The 22831-nt window shown below is 46.9% G+C and overlaps 1 protein-coding gene across 1 annotated transcript in view; it reads left to right on the forward strand.

The window, feature by feature from the left end:
* Positions 1–5062: 5062 nt before the first annotated feature.
* Positions 5063–22831, forward strand: part of SMARCA5 (SNF2 related chromatin remodeling ATPase 5) — a 166567-nt gene continuing 148798 nt past the window's right edge. The window contains exon 1 of the mRNA XM_082273714.1: positions 5063–5315. Coding sequence (XP_082129840.1) covers positions 5178–5315 — 138 coding nt within the window. The 5' untranslated portion in view covers positions 5063–5177. The remainder of the gene's footprint in view (positions 5316–22831) is intronic.

A 22831-nucleotide genomic window follows, 5' to 3' on the forward strand; every position in this document is an offset into this window, starting at 1 on the left:
GAATCTGGCTACGCTGATGGGCAGTCCCAGGGGGTATACTCCCTCTCCCTGCTGTAGGTACTCAGTTTTGTTACAAGTGTCAGAAGAATACAACTCCAAAGAGGGGTGGGTGCTGTGTCCGTCAATGAACATCAGAGAAATGGATTTTACCTCAAGTCAAAAATCCCATTTTCTCTTTCGTTTGATGGACACAGCTCCTGATCTTCATAACCATTGTGACGTCCCAAAGCAGTGTTAAACATGAGGAACAGCAAAAATAGTCACAAGGCTAAACAGTAGCCAACCAGGCAACAGAAGCTCAACCAAAACAACTGGAACCCACCTGAAAAAAAACAATACAACCTCAAAGAGGATCAAGTCCTCTAAACAGTAGCCTGAAAAACCTTGCGGCCAAAAGAAGCATCCGCAGTTGCCAACACATCCACTTTATAGAACTTTGTGAAAGTGTGCACCGACGACCAGGTGGCCAATTTGCAAACGCGCATCACTGACGCCTGATGACAGAAGGCCCAAGAGGCACAGAGCGTCCCAGTAGAGTGCACCTTGACAGGGAAACGAGGAACCTGACCATATGGAAATGGTCGCAGAGAAAGCGAACAACCCTTTACGAGGCCCATCCGTGAGCACAAATAGTGAGTCTGACTTCCTAAAAGACTCCGTAGCTGCCAGGTACACCCTAATTGCCCAGACCACATCCAAGACATGCAATGCAGTTTTCTTCTGTTGTTTTGGCCTGGGATACAGGGAAGGCAACACAATGTCTTCATTCAAATGAAAATCAGAGACAACCTTTGGGAGGAACAACAGACAGGGGCGAAGAACCACCTTAACTCTGTGAATCACAGAGTAAGGTGCACGACAGGATAACGCCGCCAATTCGGACACCCAGGGTCGTTGGAACAAGACTGCCAAGGAAGATACCTTGCCCTTGATGGTACTCAAGGCCAATTTCTGTTCAACCCCCCGTTGAAGGAAGGTCAAAATCTGAGCCACCGAGAAGGAGTGCGGATGACCCCAAAAAGACTCACACCATGCAATGTACGTCATCCACGTACGGTGGTAGATCTTCCCAGAAGCCGATTTCCTAGCTTTTAACAGCATTGGAAACACTGACTCAGATAAACCTCTATCCATCAGCACCTGGCGTTCAACAGCCAAGCCATTAAAGCCAACGACTGTAAAGAGGATGGAAGATTGGTCCTTGGGACAGCAGATCCTCCCTGAGAGGAAGTTTCCATGAAACGTCGGCGACCAGCCACACCAGACGGTCGTACAAAGCCTGGCGAAGCCAGTCCGGAGGCATTAAAATGACCAGAACCCCTTCTGCCTTGATCCTGCGTAGAAGTCTTGGCAGAAGCTTGAGAGGAGGGAAGGCGTAATTATGAGGATACTGACCCCATGGGGCCACTAGCGCATCTGTGGCATGTGCCAGAGGATTCAGTGACCGAGCCACAAAGCTCTGCACCTTTCTCTTGAGCCGATACATCAACAGATCCACCTCGGGGATGCCCCACCAGAGACACAACTGATGAAACCCCTTTGGATGAAGGGACCACTCCCCTTGGTTCAAAACCTGCCAACTGAGGTAATCCGCCTGCCACGGCAGAGGGCTGGAACCAACCATTCTGCCCACCTTAGAATACCAGCTACCTCTCGAGCCACCAGGACAGTTTTTGCGCCCCCTTAGTGATTAACATAAGCCATGGTTGTGGCATTGTCCGATTGATTGTGCACTGGACATCCCTGAAGACAATCTGTTCAATGGTCTGATCACTCAGATTTCCAAGACATTGATTGGTAGTCTGGACTCTTCCAGTGTTCAGATCCCCTAAGCAGAATTCTTGCTGAGGACGCGTCCCCAGCCTGACAGGATGGCATCCGTTGTGACCACTGTCCAATACAAGGGGAGGATGGATTTGAGCAGCTGAAGCGCCGGAGAACGAAGCCACCATATCAGGGACTCTTTAGTTTTCCGGCTCAGCCAGATCGGATTTTCCAGAGACTGCGGAGTCTTTTCCCATTTGGCCAGAATCTCCCTTTGCAGGGACCTCGTAAGGAACTGTGCAAACGGAACCACCTCGAAGGTAGACACCATCAGGCCCAGCACCCCCATGCATGTCCAGAGGGATGACCATCTGCTGGACAGCAGGGGACGAATTGCAGCCTGTCATTTTTGGAGTTTATTCAGAGGAAGGAGCACTCTGGCTAAGGCTGAGTCCAGAGTCAGACCCAGATAGTCCAGCTTTGTGGATGGAACCAGAGGAGACTTCTGAAAATTCAGAATACAGCCGAACTCCCTCAGAGTTCGTATTGTGATTTCAAAGTTTTCCACCAGAGCAGTAAGGGACTCCGCTCACAGAAGGAGGTCGCTCAAGTAGCCCAGTACCGCAACCCCCTGTTGGCGTAACAATGCTAGGACCTGGGCTAACACTTTTGTGAAGACCCGAGGAGCAGAGGCGAGACCAAAGGGTAATGCCACAAACTGATAATGCTCCTCTCCCACGGCAAAGCAGAGGAAGTGCTGGTGACCGGTACATATTGGAACGTGAAGGTAAGCATCCTTGCTGTCGATAGAGGCAAGAAAATCCCCCTGATGCAGGGATGCCACCACCATGCGTATGGACTCCATCCTGAACTTATGCACCCACACAAAACAGTTCAGTGCCTTGAGGTCCAGGATTGGATGCACCTTGCCTTTCTTCCTAGGAACTGTAAACCGGTTTGAGTAAAACCCCTGAAAGCATTCTGATGTCGGAACCGGGACAATCACCCCTTGAAGCAACAGGTCTTGTACAGCCCCCAACAGACCGTGTAAGCATTCCAGGGACAGGCGCAAGTTGGAAGGAAAGAACCTTGCCGGGGGAAAAGAGTGAAACTCGATCTTGTAGCCCGACCGAATAACTTCGTGGACCCACTTGTCCTGTACCAAGTAAGTCCATGAGTCCGGAAACCAGCAAAGATGTCCTCCCATCCCCTATACGGGTGAGGGCGCACCTTCATGCTCAAGGAGCCTTGTCCACGGGTCTGGAGAAGCTTGCCAGACCAAGTTCATTTGTATCCTCCAGAAAAGGCCCTGAAAGGCTTTGAGCCCTTGTCAGTTGACAATGAGGGACGAAAAAACTTCTTATGTCTACGAGGGTCCTTGTCCTTAGTAGCCTGCAGAAAAAAAGTATTCTTTACCCCTGTGAGACCCTTAATAAAGTAATTCAGGGTACCCCTAAACAGGCGATCCCTTTGAAAGGGGAGATCAGTCAAGGCCTTTTTAGAAGTCTGATCTGCAGACCAGCATGTAAGCCAAAAGACACGCCTAAGGACCCCTGCCGGAAACAGAGAGCTGAGCCACTAGGGGAGTTGCATCCAAAAAGGCATCACAGATAAACTGCAGCCCATGGACCAGATGGTCCGCCAGCTCAGCAAAGGCAATGGGGGGGGGGGGGGGGGAGTTGTTCTCCCTCTAGGTCACGCCGTAAAAGGTTAGTCCACTCGGTCAGAGTTTGTGCCACCAGGGCAATGGTGAATACCAGCTTCAGTGCCGAACCAGACAGCTTCAGTGCCGAACCAGGCCACAGCCTCCTGTCAGCCGGATCCTTAAAGGCCGGGGACTCTTCAACCGGAATCATGGTTGCATTGTTCAATCTGGAAACCTGAGGGTCTACCACCGGTGGAACAGTCTACGTCTTAATAAGGGACTACTCATAGGGGTAACACCTAGTAAAAAAACTTAGGGACCACATGGGGATGCTTTGGCCGTCCCCACTCTTTAACGACAATTCTGTCAAAATAAGTGGGGAAAGGGAACACCTTTGCTGCTCTGGGTGGCTTGTGAATGCCAAAGGGAACCTGCACCTCCGCTGCAGCTGCGTCCTCCATCTTCAAGGTCTCAAGCACAGATACAATCAGTGCTTCCATCAGTGCCTTTTTGTGTGCAGTTGAAGATGTAGAGGAATCATCCTCGCTATCTGAGGATTTCGGGCGCGTGGTCACAGACTCAGCAGGGTGACCCAAGTCCGCGGCGGCCGAATCAGATTCAGGATCTGATGAGGCAGGGGGAGGGCGCTTTCTGCTAGCCTGTCGCCCAAAAACCACCGCCACCTGGGACACAAAGGACTCCAGGACCGTCAGTGCATTGATGGATGGTTGGGACCCGGAGGGCCCTGTAACCTCAGAGAGGGGGGTCAGGTGGGGAGATGTGCTCCAAAGACTCCGTGATTTACCAGGGGGACCCCACAACAAGTGTTAAACACTGCAAAGGGACAACCCTCACAGCGCTGGCAGCACCACCTTACCAGACTCACCACCCAGCACAAACCAGGCACTTGCAGCCACCAGGATAGTCTGCACTCCTGACTAGGCAGAAAAACTGAGTACCTATAGCATAGAGAGGGAGTATACCCCCCTGGGACTGCCCATAGGATAGCCAGATTTTTCTTCTGCCTAGTGTCCTACTCCTGTAGGGGGCAGTATAACCCAATAGTTATGACATTTAGGAGCTGACTGTGTCTGTTCACGAAGAAACGAGAAATAGAGCATGTATTTAGCCTCAGGGTGTACAGGAGAACAGAATAAGAAGTTATATAACCGTGCTGCACAGACTTAGCTCGAGGAGAGACTAGCATGAATCACATCTATCTGTGTAGCCAATTTCACCGATAAGACTCCGGTCAGAACAAAGGAAGAACCCTCAGCTTCTGACGTCACTCGGAGCACGCGGTGATAAAACAAACCGGTGCATCGTTCCCGCGAGATTTCCTCCGAGATCAACAAAAAGTAGCTCTACCTCTCATTCATCCGAAGCCCCGCCCAGTGTTGTGTGCGCGCGCCTCTTTACACATGGACTTAGTTCCCTGAAATAAAAAAGCGCTGAGGCGATGCCGCTTGTGTCCCTCATACAATAGAACTACGTAGACCTTTATTACAGGATACTAGTTAGAGCTGACGTTAAACTAACTGAACATTTTATAACCTCACGTACGGGCCTATCGAACAAGATCTCGCGATATCTGCGTGTTCCTCTTCTGTCGCTGGACAGGCGCGCGCGCACCAGGGATAGTTAAAAAAAAAAGCCGGCAGGCTGAGCGCGCGCTCTTCTGCTAGTGGAACTCCCGCCAGCCGCGTTTGTCGTTAAGCACCGCCCACCAACTGTGCCGGTGGCTCTGGCCCTCCATTGTAACCGTGTGATGAGCTCTGTGCCGGGTGAAGTCATGTCTGAGGAGAAGCAGGAGTCGGTGAAGGAAGAAGAGATGGCGGGGGAAGAGGGCGGGAAGAAGCAGGAGTTGGATGCAGAAGAAGCCGGTGTGAAGGAGGAAGTGACTGAGGTGAGTGGAATGACTGCGGAGTCCAGGCCATGCGGCACCTCCTCTACCTTCATGTCTCTGGGGGCACTTTGTTGTGGCTTTCCAGTATGAGCGGATAGAATGGAGGCAGAGCTCTCCTTCTATGGATGGAGGCCTCTTCTCTGGAGAGCCCAGGACACTCTGCTTCCTCCATCACCTGACCTCTCCTATTATTACTTCTACTCACCTACTGATAACATCTGTGCCAGGCCAGCTTCTCCCCTCAGCTTGTTTATTTAAAGGGGAACTCTACTTTTGCTGAGAGAAAAAAAAACACCCCTCTAAGTGATCTATGTACATTACAAGGATTATAACATCCTTTGTTGCAGATTCCTGCCTTTTTTTGTTATTTTGAAGAAATCCCTGTTTGTTCCTCTGTGCTAGTTGGGTCTAATAGAGGTGGTTTCATAATCATCAATCAGCTGTGCAGCTGCAGAGCACTAATGATGAAATCTCTGCCTGCATCCCTTTAGACGTGTTCTAGAGCTGCATGATTCTGGCTAAAATGAGAATCACAATTTTTTTTTGCTTAGAATAAAGATCACGATTCTTGGCGCAACATCATCTTTTACATTATATAAAAAAACAATTGGGCTAACTTGTATTTTTCCCCCCCCCCCAAAAACTGCGTTTGAAAGACTTCTGCACAAATACCGTGTGACATAAAAGATTGCAATGATTGCCATTTTATTCTCTAGTCTCTGCTAAAAAAATATATATAATGTTTGGGGGTTCTAAGTAATTTTCTAGCAAAAAATACTTTAAGCCCCCGTTCACACTGGGGCGACCTGTGAGGCGACCTGGTCGCCTGCCATACAGAAGCTGCGGACCCGTTCTAATAGGAGCGACACAAGTCGGGGTGACCCGGGGCGACCTGCATAGACTTCAATGTTATGAAGTCCGTGCCGGCCGCTCTGAGGTCGCGGGACGAGCATCACGCCGCGACCTGTGAGGTCGCCCGGCAAAGTCGGGTCGCTGCAATGTGAACGGGGCCTTAGAGGTTAAACTGCTCTCCCTTAGTCCCCGTTCACACTAAGGCGACCTGTGAGGCGACCTGGTTGCCTCACAGGTCGCCGTAGGTTGCCTTCCATAGGGAAGCTGCAGACCCGTTCTAATAGGAGCGACACAAGTCGCTCCGACTTAGAAAAAGGGTCCGGAGCTTCTTTGGGGCGACCCGGAGCGACCTGCATTGACTTCAATGTTATGAAGTCCGTGCCGGCCACTCCGAGGTCGCGGCGCGCTGCTCGCACCGCAACCTCGGTCGCTCCCCCAAGTCAGATCGCCCCAGTGTGAACGGGGCCTTACAGCCGGAAATTCATTCTTTTGCTCTAAAAGAACGAAAAGATACATTGTAAAGCATTTTGTTTATACTTATCTAGCAGCTTTAACAATGTTGATAAACATTTGCCGAAGACTTTTTTTTTTTTTACAGCTGTGAGTGAGCAGAAAACCGCTCAGTAAGGCTCGGTTCACATATATGCGATGCGGGAAGGCTGCGAATTCGCAGCCTGTTCCCGCATCGCACACGTACCCCCGGCAGTTCACACTGCCATATGCGATCCGCTGGGGGTGTCAATGTAATCTTAACGACACCCCCAGTTTGATCGCATATCGCAGTGCGATCGTGCAGTTCGCACAGGATCGGATCGCACAAGTGTGAACTGCTGTGCGATCCTGATGCGGCTGCAAAAATGCCTCCTGTGCGTGTTTGCTGCGGGTGCGATGCGAATTTAGCCATACAGTTTGTATGGCTAAACTCGCACCGCACAGCCGATCGCATGTAATGTCGGAGCAGTGCGCTCCGACATTACATGCGAACCCCGCACACGCACAAGTGTGAACCGGGGCTTAGAATCGAGGACATGCAGTTTTAAGATCGTCAGGGGGGGTGAATCGACATTGTGATTTTTTTAACGATTAATCATGCAGCTCTAACGTGTTCCTATTGGGAGTATCTCGCCAAAAATTACATTTTTGTTGCAGGGGATGCCAGAAATCTGACTTTTATCTTAGTGCAGACTTCTGGGAAAATTGGTGAGCCAATCACACAAGCAGGAAGTTATGTTTCTGGGGGTGTGGTCAGTACACATTCTGTGTACAGAACCCCTCCAGGTAGCTATATTGTAATATATTTTCAGAAGGTTGCAGCGGCCGCAGATTGAAAAGGAAAGTTATTATTATTTCAGGTTCTTATATAGCGTTGTCAATTTTTACGCAGCGCTTTTACATATACATTCACATCAGTCCCTACCCTCAAGGAGCTTACAATCTAAGGTCCCTAACTCACATTCATACATATGTAGTAGGGCCAATTTTTATACAGGATCCAATTAACCTACCAGCATGTCTTTGGTTGGAATTCAAACCAGTGACCCTCTTGCTGCTAGGTGAAAGTGCTAACCACTACACCGCAGTACGACTTGTCGCAATTGTATACGCTATATTTTTTTTGTGCCTCCCTGCTAATATTTAAGTGTCTTAACCTAATATGTTATTGCTACACAAGTCATATTGCAATTTAAAGCGGAGCTCCACCCAAAAGGGGGAGCTCTGCCTGTTCGCACCCTCTGCTGCCGCATTTTGTCTCTTTTTTGGGGGGTACCAGGTTTTGGCAGGATCGTCGTTGATCTATGACATTTCCTGCCCCTCCTGCTTTCTGAAACACACAGGTCCCAGAAGATGGCAGGACCATTCAGAAAGCGCAGTGGGACTCGTGCAGTAGGAAACAGGCTGTGAAGCCTCAAGGCTTCATTGTCGGTTTTCCTTACTACAGTTGACAGCATCTGCATTCAAAGCCGATGGACGAATTAGCTAGGGGTGCCGACTTCATGGGATCCTTGGACAGGTAAGTGTCCTTGTATTAAGTCAGCAGCTACAGTAATGGTACCTGCTGACTTTTAATGTTTTTTTTTTTCCCAGACTGGAGCTCCTCTTTAACCATTTGATCTCTTGGTGGTTTTACCCTCTTCATGACCAGGTCATTTTTTGCTCTATAGCACTGTGCTACGTTAACTCGGCAATTGCGTAGTTGTACAACTGTACCCAAATTTTATACATCTTTTTTTACACAAATAGAGCTTTCTTTTGGTGGTATTTGATTACCACTGGGATTTTTATTTTTTGTGATATAAACGATACATGACACAATTTAAAAAAACAAACTATATATTTTCTTTTTTCTGTAATAAAAATGTATACAGTAAAATCAAAATTTCTTCATAAAGTTAGGCCAGGGGTCTCCAAACGTTCCCAACAAAGGGCTAGTTTACTGTTCAGAATTTAGGGGGATCAGAGTGGCCAGTGGAAGTAGTAAATGCCCCAGCGTCAGTGGAAGTAAACATGATATTAGTGCCTGTTGTCAGTAGGAGGTGGAATAGTGCCTCATTTATATCAGTGGCAGGAATTATGCTGCATTGCTGGAGTTAGTGGGTGTAATGGTGTCCCATTATTGGTGTCAGTGGGAGGAATAGTGGGGGGGGGGGGGTAAAGGCAAGCAAAGGGCCAAAGTTTGGAAGCCACTGATTTTGACTAAAATGCATTCTGCTACATGCTGCAAGTGATGGTAGTGATTGGGGACTGATCTTGCTAACACTGCATTTTTAGGTACGCTAGTATAGTTGTGATCCTGTTCAAGATACTGATCTGTACAGACGCTATGGGGTTTATTTACTAAAGCTAGAGGGCAAAATTAGTAACAATTCTGCAGAGAAATCAATCAGCTTTCAGCTAAAGCTTAATTAAACAAACTGATCTCTCTGCAGAATTGTGACTCATTTTGCCCCCTCTAGCTTTAGTAAATACGCCCCTATACTAGTAATGGTGGTGGTCAGTGACTTGTAGGTAGTGTGACGGACAATCTGGCATTAACTCACAAATCTGGTTGGGGCTCTCCTTGCTTTCAGTTCCTAATGGGGCACGGACAAATCCAGCCAGATCTGCGTGTTGTGTTTTACAAACACACATCAAGATGAGAAGAGACGGATGCACATCACTGGAGTTCCAAAAGCCTTTGAGATATCCAAGGTGGCACAACAAAACACCAACCAGTCCAGGTTGATGCCTTTCACACAGTGCAACTGTGCTTAATCATTGATTAAGCACAGTTGCACTGTGTGAAACGTGTCTCCCTGGACTGGTTGGAGTTTTGTTGTGCCACCTTGGATATCTCAAAGGCTTTTGGAACTCCAGTGATGCATGTCCGTCTCTTCTCATCTTGATATCGTTTACGGAGGCAAGCTGGGGCTGGCACATTTGTGGAGGTCCCATCAGACTCGCTCATCTCACCTGGAGCAGCAGATCTTTTTTTACCTTTTTACAAAAACACAGATTTCTGTTCTGAGTTTGGCCACAGTCGATCAACAGCTTAACAGCCAAAATGATTGACTAACCTGCTGACAGACTTGTGCTGTGTCCAATCACAGCCTTCCAATTTTGACAATTTCACATGCATGTTAAAGCGGAGTTCCACCCTGGTTATACTTTTTTTAATAAAAATACCCCCGGGACAGTCAGGGCTAGTACATTCCACAATTGCTAGCCTCTGATCTGTCCCGGGTTGCACTTACCTTTTAGGACAAATACTTACCTTGAAAAAGTATTGTCCAGCGCTGCCATCTCAGGTGTGGGCAGCTTGAAGCCAGCGCGATCCTCTTCTGCGTCCTCTTCCTTCTTCTTCGGTCCCACGATGCACTGCACCGGCCCCGCCGTCACTTCCGATGCGCGCGTCATCCCTCCACAGCTTCTGGGCATGACCAGAAGCTGTTTAGAAGGGAATGACGCGCGCGCACCGGAACTGACGTCGGGCCGCTGCAGGCGCATTGATTCCTGGGAGCGATGACGTTCAGCTCCCAGGAATCATTGCAAAAGCCAGGAAGTGACGAATCGCCGTGGCTGCCGAGAGGAGGAAGAAGGAAGTAAGGTAAGTATATAAAAAAATTGCGATTATCCATTTGTTTTTCAGGTGACCCGGAGCAAGAAGATGGAGGGAAGTATAAATTTAGGGTGGAACTCCACTTTAAAATCAACATTTTGTTTTTATTGGTAGAAAATTTCTTGGAACCGCCAAATAGTTATCTTCTGAAAGCAGAGGCCCTGAAGAATAAAATGGTGGCTGTTGCAATTTTATATGTTGCACAATATTTGCAGAGCTGTTTGTCAAACACAAATTTTGAGGAAAAAATATACTGAAATGAGTTAGTGCACATACCTTTTTTTTTTCCCCCCCTTCATCTTCCAGGACAGCTACTTGGAGAGATGATTGGCTCTGCCTTCTGCAGGAAACACAAATCAGACACAATTTAAAAGGCCCTCTTCCTCTGACCCTCAGTTTTTGTGTTTCCAGACCTCCAGGAGTAGACACTGAAATTTTTATTTTCTTTGGTCTGGTAACTGGTTAGCGGACTCCTTTTTTTTTTTTTTTTATGGTGGTTATTACTCAGGCTGTGGTCTGCTGTATTTCCTTCTTTACCTAAAAGGGTTTCCCTTGTGTCGTGGCACTTGCCTTATTAACTTGAGAGGGCAACTTCCACATCCCGGTTCTCTTCGGGCCCCTGAAGTATGTTTGCCGTGGTGAGCAAGGAAGGGAGAGCATGCGGTGTCTGGATTTCCTCTCTCTGCTTTCGGTGTACCAAAATGGCATCTGATGACTCACTTCTGGGGACACGGGAAGATGGGGCCGGAAACCAGAAGTGGCCGAACATGCTTCCGGACACAGGATTACCTATTCCCCGCTGGCCAGGGAAGATGCTTAACTGGGGAGCCGATGCTAGGAATCAGTCAGCACCTGGCAGAGGCACATTTAGTCAGGGTCAGTGCTTGTAACAGCATCCCTCACCAGCATTACAGCCTGTGGGCTCTCTAAGATGGACAGTGAGGGCGCACCCTCTCAAATGGATCCAGCGGCTGTATCCTCTGCCAACACTGCCCCAAAGATATGTGCCTCTCCTATTTTTTGCATAGAGAGCCATCAGGGCCTGTGTGTTTTTTTTGCAATCAATAAAAATTGTCCTTGTATGCTTTTACTCTCTGCTTTTCTCCAGGCCCACAAACCACTTATGAAAAAATTTGGACATTGTAGGTCTACCCTCTAGACTTCTTGATAGTTGCTGGAAGCTACTGTGTGATAATTGTATTTCTTCTGTGGCAGGTTCAGAGTCAAAGTTGCCTCTTTTGAAACAGTTAATGTCATCTGTGAAGGAGGTGGTTTCCTCCTTATCAATTTTTTAGTAATAGCTTGGCGGGGTAGGGCCCTTCCATCCTTAGTCAGTTCCAGTGCCTCAGGAACCTTTACCTACAGTCTCTGCCAGATTTCTTCCCCCTTTGGACTTGGAAACCATCTCAGGCTGTTTCTCACCTAGAAGAAGGGGAGGATTCAGCTTCCTCATCTGATGAGGATTCTGCCTCCAGAAGTTTAGGTAGCGGTTAGCTCACCTAAATATCTTTCCGGTGGAAGAAATTGATGAGTTTTTAAAGACAACTTATACCTCTGAACAGATTGGGATTCTGCAGCCAGCTCAGTCAGTACAGAATATGATGTACAGAGGGTCTGCAGGGACGTACGTTTAGGACCTTTCCAGCCCATCATTCTCTGAAAGATATGATTCTTAGTGAAAAGAGCCTGAAAAAAGGTTGTTTCAGTCCGGGGGCATTAAGAGGCATTTTCCCTTTCAGTCTGCAATATTGAAGAGGTATTTTTTTAGGTACCCTAGATTAGATGCTCCTCTGTCTCGGGTATCTAAGAGATCAGACTATTCTTAAAGGATTCTGGCGTACGGAAAGATCAGATGGACAGAAAAGCAGACGCACGGCTGTGTAAAGCCTGGAATGCCCCAGCTTTCTCCCTGGGTCCATGTGTTTGGCTAGAAATCTGGATGTGTGGATTCAGAGATTAGATGTTTTACTTTCCTTTGACATGCCTGTAGAGGTGCTTAGAAAATCCCTTCCCTTAGTTGCTAAATCTGTGGCATTTTTGGCTGATGCTGCAACTGAAACCTAAATCTGTGGCCATAACATCGGCACTCATTAATTCCAGTAGGCAAGCTATCTGGTTGAAGCTCTGAGAGGGGGACCTTACTTCCAAAAAGTTGTGCAGTATTCCTTTTGAGGGGAAACGTTTTTGGTTCCACTTTAGAGGAAGTTTTAACACGCTCTTCAGAGAAAAGTAAACGTTTCCCTTTCTAAGAGAGGTAAACCTCATGGTAAAAGACCTTTTCATGGTCTCCAAAAATCTGAGAGCAGGGGTCATTCAATATGGACAAGTCGAAGGGGGGGGGGGGGTGCTCTCTTTGCTCTTTTAGCCCCAACCAAAAATTAACAGTAATGCCAGTTTGGGTGTGGGAGGATAGCTGTCTGTTTGCCGACCAATGGGCAGAGATCACGAAAATGCCTTTTATTCTCCAGATTTTAAAGAGGAAGTAAACCCTCCTCTACAACTTGTACCTATAGGTAAGCCTATGATAAGGCATACCTATAGGTAAGCCTGTGATAAGGCTTACCTATAGGTACTGTAAATATCTCCTAAACATGTACCGTTTAGGAGATATTTACCTTAGATGCATCCAGTGACGTCACTGGCGCAGGCGCACTGAAGGAACGGCCGCTCGTGCCGTTCCTTCAGAACTCCGTGTCGTGACTGTTGGCTCCCGCGCGCGTGCTCGGGAGTGACGTCACCGCGGCTCCGGCCAATCAGATGGCCGGATGCCGCGATCCCGGAAGACGGGCGACTAGACATGTCGCCCGTCATCCAGCTAAGCGGACGGCACGGCGGGGGCTCGTTCTAAGGTAAGTATTTCATAATGAGCTAGTATGCGATGCATACTAGCTCATTATGTGTTTCTCTTGCAGGGTGAATAAGAAAAAACAAAAAAGAGTTTACAACCTCTTTAAGAGGGTTACAGGTTAGAGTTCAAACTCCCCCTGTCCCAGAGATTTTTTTTTTCTCACCACGCTACCCAGGGACCAGGAGAGAAGGCGGGCCATGTTGGACCTGCTCTCTTTGGGAGTCACAAAAAAAAATTCTTCCGTTCTGGAGAATCAAATATTTCAAGGTTTTTTTTTTTTTTTTCTAGCACTTTTTTCTTGTGAAAAAGCCATTAGGCAAATTTCGGATGATTCTGAACTTAAAGAGGAAGTAAACCCTCCTCTGACACTTTTACCTATAGGTAAGCCTATGATAAGGCTTACCTATAGGTACTGTAAATACCTCCTAAACATGTACCGTTTAGGAGATATTTACCTTACATGCAGCCAGTGACGTCACTGGCGCATGCGCTCTGAAAGAACGGTCGCTGGTGCCGTTTCTTCAGAGCCCCGTGCCGTGACTATCGGCTCCTGTGCGCGTGAGTGACGTCACCGCGGCTCCGGCCAATCAGATGGCCGGATTCTGCGATCCCGGAAGACGGGCGACTGGACATGTCGCCTGTCATACAGCTAAGCGGGCGGCACGGCGGGGGCTCGTTCTAAGGTAAGTATTTCATAATGAGCTAGTATGTGATGCATACTAGCTCATTATGTGTTTCTCTTTCCGGTTGAAAAAAAAATAAAAATTTTTTCGTATGGGTTTACAACCTCTTTAAGCATCCTCAACAGATTTCTGGTTTGCATTAGGTTCTGTATGGAAAGCATCTATTCAGTTAGAAATCTGTTATTGCCAAATAGGTTCATGTTAACTCTGAACCTTCAGGACTCTTACCTTCACGTGCCAATTTGCCAGTATCATCAGAAATTCCTACGTTTTTTGATTCTCACAGAAAACGGGCTACACCATTGGCTGTTCAGAGCTCTTCTCAGTAAGGCAGGAGAGCAGTATTCCATGGGAGATATTAAGAATCATTCTTTCTATATTATACTCTCTCTATAGTATTTCAAATTACTCTTCCAGGCCTCTCCTCGTCAAATAATGCAGTTGCTAGGTTTAATGACAGCAGCGTTCCTGGGGGTGCCATGGGCTCAATTACATTCCAGGCCCCTTCAATCGTTTATTCCCAGATGTTGGGATCACAGGAAGAGCTCCTTGAATCACATGGTTTAACTTTCAGAGGTAGATTCTTTGGGTCTGTCCTGTTGGGAATATCAAGAACATTTGAAGAGCGGGAGGCCTTGGACACAGTGGTTACCATGAACGCCAGTCATTGGGGTTGGGAAGCTCACTCAGAGGACTGCCAGAGTAGACGGCTCAGTTGTCCAATTTCAGCGAATTTGCAGTGGGGAGGGTGTTGCTAGCTCTCAAGCCAAGAATATAAGCAGGAGAGAGATTGATTTTTACGGACAACGCCACAGTTGTAGCATCCCTCGACAATCAAAGGGGCACCCGCTTGAACAATCGATTGTTCCTAACCCAACAAATCCTGAGTTGGGCAAGAAAGCCATATTGCTTCAATCGGGGCTGTCCACATCAGTGGCACAGCAAATATTCTATTTGAGCTTGGTGAAAGTCACCAACAGCAATTAGAAGTTGAACGGTGAAGTTTTCCAAGAACTCGCAGGAAGATGGGGAGTTCTCTTGATGGGATTGTTTTGCGTGTAGTCAAAACAGGAACTTTCCTGCCTTCTCACTGGAAAGCGAGACGAAGGCTTTTGGAACAGATACACTGACCTTCCCATGGAGGTTGTCTGTCTAATGCCTTCCCACCATTTGTACTATTGCCTCTAGTGTCCTGGAAGATTGTCCACAAACAGGCAGAAGTAATCTTGATAGCTCCTTGGTGGCCCAGGAGGAGTTGGTTCTCAATTCTGAGAACTCTTTCCACAACTACTTCTTGTTATCCATCCAAACTCTTGGATTTACAGTTTGACGGCTTGGAGGCTGAGCGGCGCATCTTACAGTTGAAGGGGAGAAAGTTATTTAGTTACATAGTTATAGTTAGTGAGGCTGAAAAGACACCAGTCCATCCAGTTCAACCTATGATGTGTGTGTTGTCAATAGTACCTTGAATACCCTTGTATGTTGTGGTCATTAAAGTGGAGTTCCGGCCACGGGGGGGAAATTTAGCTAAAAATACCCCAGGACAGTCGGGGCTAGTACATTCCACAATGGATAGCCTCTATACTGTCCCGGGTGGCACTTACCTTTTAGAAGAAATACTTGCCTTGAAAATTTCTTCTCCAGCGCTGCCATCTGGGATGTGGGCAGTTGAAGCCAGCGCGTCCTCTTCTCCCAGATTGCGCCTGCACCGGCCCCGCTTGTCACTTCCGGTGCGGGCGCGTCATCCCTCCACAGCTTTTTGGCATGCCCAGAAGCTGTTAACCAGGGAATGAAGCGCCGGAAGTGACGAGCGGGGCCGGTGCAGGCGCATTGATTCCTGGGAGCGATGACGTTCAGCTCCCAGGAATCAATGCAAAGAGGAAGTGACGGCGCGGGGGCGTGGCCGCAGAGGGAGGAAGTGGAAGAAAGGTGAGTATTTTTCTTCAATAACAAGGTATGTAAACAAAAAAATAAATCGTAACTATCCATTTGTTTTTCAGGTGACCAATAGCAAGCGGGTGGCCCAAAATCGATTATCTCGATTTTGTGGCCGGAACTCCGCTTTAAGGTGCCCATCTAATAGTTTTTTTAAACTATCAATGCTTCTCGCCGATACCACTGCTTGTGGAAGAGAGTTCCACATCCTTACCGCTCTGACGGTATAGAACCCTTTCACGCAGTTTAAGGTTAAACCGCTTCTCTTATAATTTTAGCGAATGGCCGCGAGTCCTTTTGTATTCCCTTTCACTGAATAGTTCCATATGCTAGGTTCACCAGTACAGTATTTGTACATTGATATATCCCCTCTCAAGTCTCGCTTCTCCAGAGAGAATAAGTTCAATGCTTGCAGTCTTTCCTCTTGGCTGAGATCCTCCAGTCCCTTTTTATTAGCTTTGTTGCCCTTCTCTTGACTCTCCAGTTCCAGCACATCCTTCTTGAGGACCGGTGCCCAGACCTGGATGGCATATCCAAGAGTTATTGTTTTATCTCTGGAGTTAATCCCCTTTTTAATACATGCCAAGATTCTGTTGGCTTTGCTTGCAGCAGCTTAGCATTGCATGCCATTGCTTAGCTTGTCTATAAGAACCCAAGGTCCTTTTTAATCTTTGATTTCCCCAAAGGCTCTCCCCCTAGTGAGTAACTTGCTTTCATATTTCTGGCACTCAAACGCATAACCTTACATTTTTTCAACATTAAACCTCATTTGCCATGTAGATGCCCATCCCATTATTTTGTTCAGGTTGTCCTGTAAGATTACCACATCCTGCATAGAATTTATTTATCCCTGCTTAATTTAGTGTCGTCTGCAAATACGGAGATTGAGCTGTTTATCCCATCCTCTAGGTTGCTTATGAATAAATTAAATAGGATTGGTCCCAGGACCGATCCTTGGGGGACCCCACTTTCCACAACAGACCATTCTGAGTACTCCCCATTTATCACCACCCTTTGGACTCGCCCCTGCAGCCAGCTTTCAATCCAGGTATGGACTCTGGTCCATACCTACGTAGCTTAGTTTGTACAATAAACGTTTGTGTGGAACTGTATCAAAATGCCTTTGCAAAATCCAGATACCCCACATCCACAGGCCTTCCTTTATCTCGATGGCAGCTCACTTCTTCATAGAAGGTTAATAGATTGGTCTGGCAAGAGTGATATTTCATGAATCCATGCGGATTACTACTAATACCGTTTTTATTACTAAAGTCTTGTATATAGTCTCTTCTCATCCCTTCCAATATCTTACAGACTATTGATGTCAGGCTAACAGGCCTGTAGTTCGCTGGGATACATCTCTGCCCTTTTTTAAATAATGGTACCACATTGGCTTTTTCCCAATCAGCTGGTACCATTCCCGTCAGACTATCCATAAAAATCAGGAATAGTGGTCTGGCTATCACCTGGCTGAGTTCCTTAAGGACCCTTGGGTGTAAGCCACCTGGTCCCGGTGACTTTTTTTTATGTTAAGTTTTCCAAGTCTAGTTCTGAGCCTGTCTTCTGTTAACCATGAGGGTGCTTCCTGTGACATGTTATTAACTTCAATGTTAGAAGCTGGGTTAATGTAGCCCTCCAATTCCTTTATGGCAAAAGGTCAAAATTCCCTCTAATGGGACTGAAGGGTGAAAAAGTAGATAACGTAGATATCAGGAATAGAAAATGAGGTACATAAACAAAAAATGTATTTTTATTTAAACAAGAACCATAAACTCTGACATGAGACACTGGTGAATACCGCTATCAATTAAAAACAATACAGCGGTTAAACATGGTAATGCAGACACTGGCATTCATTGAAAACTGCTCACACACAAGGGACAGCTAAGACCCAACGCCTTTCAAGATGTAGGATCTTTCTATTCATCAGGGGTCTAAGAATACATTTAAAACATACAAATCTAAGAGGTAAGAACAGTCAAATTAGTTTATCATTTAAAATAGTGCGTGTGTGATATATAATCTTCAAGATTAATAGAAACAGTCCCCTACATGTCTATATCATCATACAGTTTTAAGAGATCAGCTCATTAAAGTATTACAAAGTTTATACACACTTTGGAATGACATGAACACTTAATCCATGTAACCGCATACATTAAAAACACAAACCATGAATACTTTTAAGGCTGCCAGCCAACCATGATTATCGGGGTGTACCACACCCCAGACCATCAACTGGATGTCCACAAGGGGCGACAAAAATCAGAATCCAATCTTCCAACCAAGGGATCAATTCTGTAACTATGTATATAAGGATAGTTGGTACAGGGTTAATAGGTGTTGCAATCAAAAGCCTTAAGTCAGGGTTTTCTAGTGTGTGTAGTATCTCTCAAGTGAGTACACCCCCTCGCATTTTTGTAACTATTTTATTATATCTTTTCATGTGACAACACTGAAGAAATTACACTTTGCTACAATGTAAAGTAGTGAGTGTACAGCTTGTGTAACAGTGTAAATTTTTTGTCCCCTCAAAAAAACTCAACACACAGCCATTAATGTCTGAACCGCTGGAAACAAAAGTGAGTACACCCCTAAGTGAAAATGTCCAAATTGTGCCCAATTGGCCATTTTCCCTCCCTGGTGTCATGTGACTCATTAGTGTTAGAAGGTCTCAGGTGTGAATGGGGAGCAGGTGTGTTAAATTTGGTGTTGTCGCTCTCACTCTTATACTGGTCACTGGAAGTTCAACATGGCACCTCATGGCAAAGAACTCTGAGGATCTGAAAAAAAGAATTGTTGCTCTACATAGATGGCCGAGGCTTTAAGAAGATTGCCAAGACCCTAAAACTGAGCTGCAGCACGGTGGTCAACACCATACACCGGTTTAACAGGACAGGCCTTCACCATGGTCGACCAAAGAGGTTGAGTGCACATGCTCAGCATCATATCCAGAGGTTGTCTTTGGGAAATAGACGTTTGAGTGCTGCCAGCATTGCTGCATAGGTGGAAGGGGTGGGGGATCAGCCTGTCAGTGCTCAGACCATATGCTGCACACTGCATCAAATTGGTCTGCATGGCTGTCATCCCAGAAGGAAGCCTCTTCTAAAGATGATGCACAAGAAAGCCAACAAACAGTTTGCTGAAGACAAGCAGACTAAGGACATGGATTATAGGAACATGGTGTCAAGCATGTGTGGCAGCAACCAGGTAAGGAGTACAAAGGCAAGTGTGTCTTGCCTACAGCAAGCATGGTGGTGGGAGTGTCATGGTCTGAGGCTGCATGAGTGCTGCCAGCCCTGGGGAGCTACATTTTATGGAGGGAACCATGAATTTCAACATGTACTGTGACATACTGAAGCAGAGCATGATCCCCTCCCTTCGGAGACTTGGCTGCAGGGCAGTATTCCAACATAACAACCCCAAACACACCTCCAAGACAACCACTGCCTTGTTAAAGAAGCTGAGGGTAAAGGTGATGGACTGGCCAAGCATGTCTCCAGACCTAAACCCTATTGAGCATCTGTGGGGCATTCTCACTGATACTGGTTGCACTGATACTGGGTGCACTAATGCAGCACAAAGGGGTTAATTAACTGCCACTGGTCGGTCACTAATGCATCAGTGACCAGCAGTGGCAATACTTTAACCCCCTCATGCTGCATAATACAAATACCATTGGTAACCTCGCCTCGGCATCCCCCCACTGCCTCAGCAGCGCCTCCCTCCCCATCCCAATGATGCAATCTCTTTACTCTCAGCTCCTCCTGTGTCCTTCCTTTTCAAAAGACCCGCCTCTGGCCGGCAGCCCGCCTCCCAGTGATGTCACTACTACTACAATGTGCATGAATGAACTAACACGGCGGGCGAGCGGCCGCTAATAAAACAAAATAATAAGTGATGCGCCAGATACAAAAAATGCACAGTGAGAATGAAAATATGAATCAAAAACAATTTATGTGCTTAAACAGTGACATGTGCTAAGTGATCCATAAAGCGGCCGTTAATAGCTATAATTGAGCCCTTCACTTCCCTGTCAGTGGAGATACCTGCCCGATGGGGAAGTGAAGCGCTCACTTAGTTACAGCTATTAGCGGCCTCTCGCCCGCCCGGTGTGTTCATTCATGCACATCGTATCAGTAGTGACATCACCGGGAGGCGGGCCGCCGGGTCTTTTGAAATGGAATAAGGCCAAATTTCAGTGCACCACTAATAAATATATATATCCCACCAGGCTCAAAGAGGATATTAAGAAATCATAAACGGAGTGTTGTCACATTAAAAAATGGTCCCTAACTTGAAACTCTGTTGATTGGCTGATACCGGCTTGAGTTTGCTCGGATTGTAGACTACATTGCGGCGGATCGTCACTTCCGGTCCCGGAACCGGAAGTGGTGATCACTTCCGGTTTGCGGGAACATCCACACGTGGACACTATGGCGGGCGGATGTGGGGGGCGTGAGACCTGGAGGAGGAGGAGACCACACTTATAACAGGTAGTATATATAGCTGACACACTGGGCAGCTCACAACAGCAGGCTTACATGTAGACGGTTGCACTCCTTCTGTGATCCCTGAATTGCTTCATCTGGTAAGTTAGTCCTTTATACCAGTTCTTTTCTTTAAATAGGCTCAATCACTTACCAATTCCTTTTTGAATATATATATTTTTTCTCCTTTCATCCTTCCAGGATGGCCTACATATGAGAGATTGTGGCTCCGCCTCACAGGAAACGCAACTAATTTGCAGCTGTTTAAAAGGGTCCCACCCATCCTTGAGCTTCAGTTCAGTTGTGTTTCCAACCTCACATCGGAACGTTTGTTTTTTTACTGACCTGAAGGCAAAAGACTGTCTGGGAGGTACCCCTGGAAGGCAGCTTCGGTCGACCTAATAGCAGGTTCCTCCCTAGCTGCATCCTGGAAACAGGAGCTTTCAGGTCGCCAAACATGCCAGGTAGTGCGGTTTACCTTACAGTGAAGGTCCCTCGATACCTGAAGTCCTGTTGTCTCTGCAGGAAAAGTCTCCTCCATTTGCTCCTCTAAAGCGGTAAGGATTTCGCCGGGTAAGTGAAAAATTTCCCGCCAAGGAGCGCGCCGCAAGCCTCGCTGTGAAGACTGGACAGCGATACCCGGAAGAGAGCGCAGCAAGGAGGAGACGCCGGGTCCATGTGATGTTCATGGCAGAATCTCCGGCTACGAAGGGGCTGTAAATTGCTCAAAAAGAGACCAAAGCACAACGCATCCCTTAGGGGTATAAGTCGATACACAGGTGACTGCAGGGACATGAGACCGGGTAAGTGAAATTTACCGGATAATGGGGCCTACTGCTTCATACGGTCTAGAATCAGCAAGCCTTTAATTGTTCCCTTACTGACAGCCCTGTTAACGATCTGTGTCTGGGAGTAGAACATATGTTAACCACTCTACTACCGCTCACAGTAATACTACTGCGGCAGAGTGGCTCGTTCCCGTCCAGCCACGTAGTATTAACGTGACTGGACTCCTCCCCTTCTGGGCGGCGCTTGCGCGCCGCCGGAGGCTCGCTCCCGCTGTTTTCATTCACAGCGGGAGTCGGGCCAGGGGAGGAGCAGCGGCGATCGCCGCTGCTCTTACCCGATCGTCGGGGATCGAGTCTGGAGATCCGCCCGCTGTGTGTAAACACAGCGGGCGGATCTCCATAGTGACAGGGAGTGACAGATCGGACTGTTCAGCATAGCTGGACATCCGATCTGTCCATGAATCACATAGTCACCTCCCCCCCTACACGTCAGTAAGCACCAGGCATACATTAACCCCTCCCTCTCCAATAAAATTAACCCCTTCCCTGCCAGTGTCATTTTTACAGTAACAGTGCATATATATAGCACTGATTACTGCAGTAATGTCACTGGTACCCCCAAAAGTGTCAAAAATGTCAGTCAGGGGTCCGGTCTGTCCGCCGCAATGTCGCAGTCCCGCAAAAAAAAATCGCAGATCGCCGCCATTACGCGTTAAAAAAAAAACACCAAAAATGACAGAAATCTTTCCCTTTGTTAGTAAACGCAATAACTTTTGCGCAAACCAATCAAAATACGCTTATTGCGATTTTTTTTACCAAACATATGTAGCATAAAACAAATTGGCCAAAAACTTTTAAAAAAATTGGTTTTTACATCTTTTTTGGGGGGAATTTCATATAAAAAAATGTGAAAAATATTGTTATTTTTTCAAAATAAACGCTCTTTTTTTTGTTTATAGCGCAAAAAGTAAAAATCGCACAGGTGATCAAATACCACCAAAAGAAAGCTCTGTTTGTGGGAAAAAAGGACGTAAATTTCGTTTGGGTACGGCGTCGCACGACCGCGCAATTGTCAGTTGAAGTCGCACAGCGCCGAATCGCAAAAAGTGGCCTGGACGGAAGACAGCAAAATCCTCCGGTTGTAAAGTGGTTAAATAAGAGAGCGAGTTAATCACTTTGTTTCTCTCTCTTGTTGCAGGTCGTTCCTCGGCCAGAAGGCCTCTGTCAGACCCTCCTCTACTTTAATAGCACATACATGCTGGAAGTGCGGTACTGTGGAGTAGTCTGTTTAAGCCTTGCACACAAACCCTTTGAGCCATACATGTGTTGGTAAATTGGCTGAGAGTATCTGTTTTAATGAAGTTTTTCTTAAATCAGTGCAGGAGGGTTGCCTAATCCAGTCCTTGTGGACTACAGCTGCTAATCATCAGAGCTTAACGCTTGTGATCACAGATTAAGATAGTCTGTCTGCTCTGGAATGTATGTTCTCTAGAGCAGGACTCTTTCCTCTTTTCAGAATCTCAAGACATTTCCTCTGCAAACAAGGAATGAACGAGATCCAAGGAAAGACACTAGCCAGCCCAGGTCCTTAACTAAGTAAGGAGGGCTCGGGCGGTAACAGATTTAAAGAGAGAAAAGTTCCAAAAAAGGACAAAAATCTTTTTCCTGGAAACTGTGGTATAGTGGGCTATGCTCGTAAATAAAGAGTGCGGGGTCATGAGCCAAGACCCAACCAGGCTGAACACCCTGTAGGTCACAGTAGGTGTGTGATTAGTTACTATGGAAAGGATTCCTTAAAGCAGTGTACACCACTCAAAGGATCCC

Source organism: Pelophylax lessonae (assembly GCF_965119305.1).
Source record: "Pelophylax lessonae genome assembly, chromosome: 1".
Taxonomy (NCBI): Eukaryota; Metazoa; Chordata; class Amphibia; order Anura; family Ranidae; genus Pelophylax; species Pelophylax lessonae.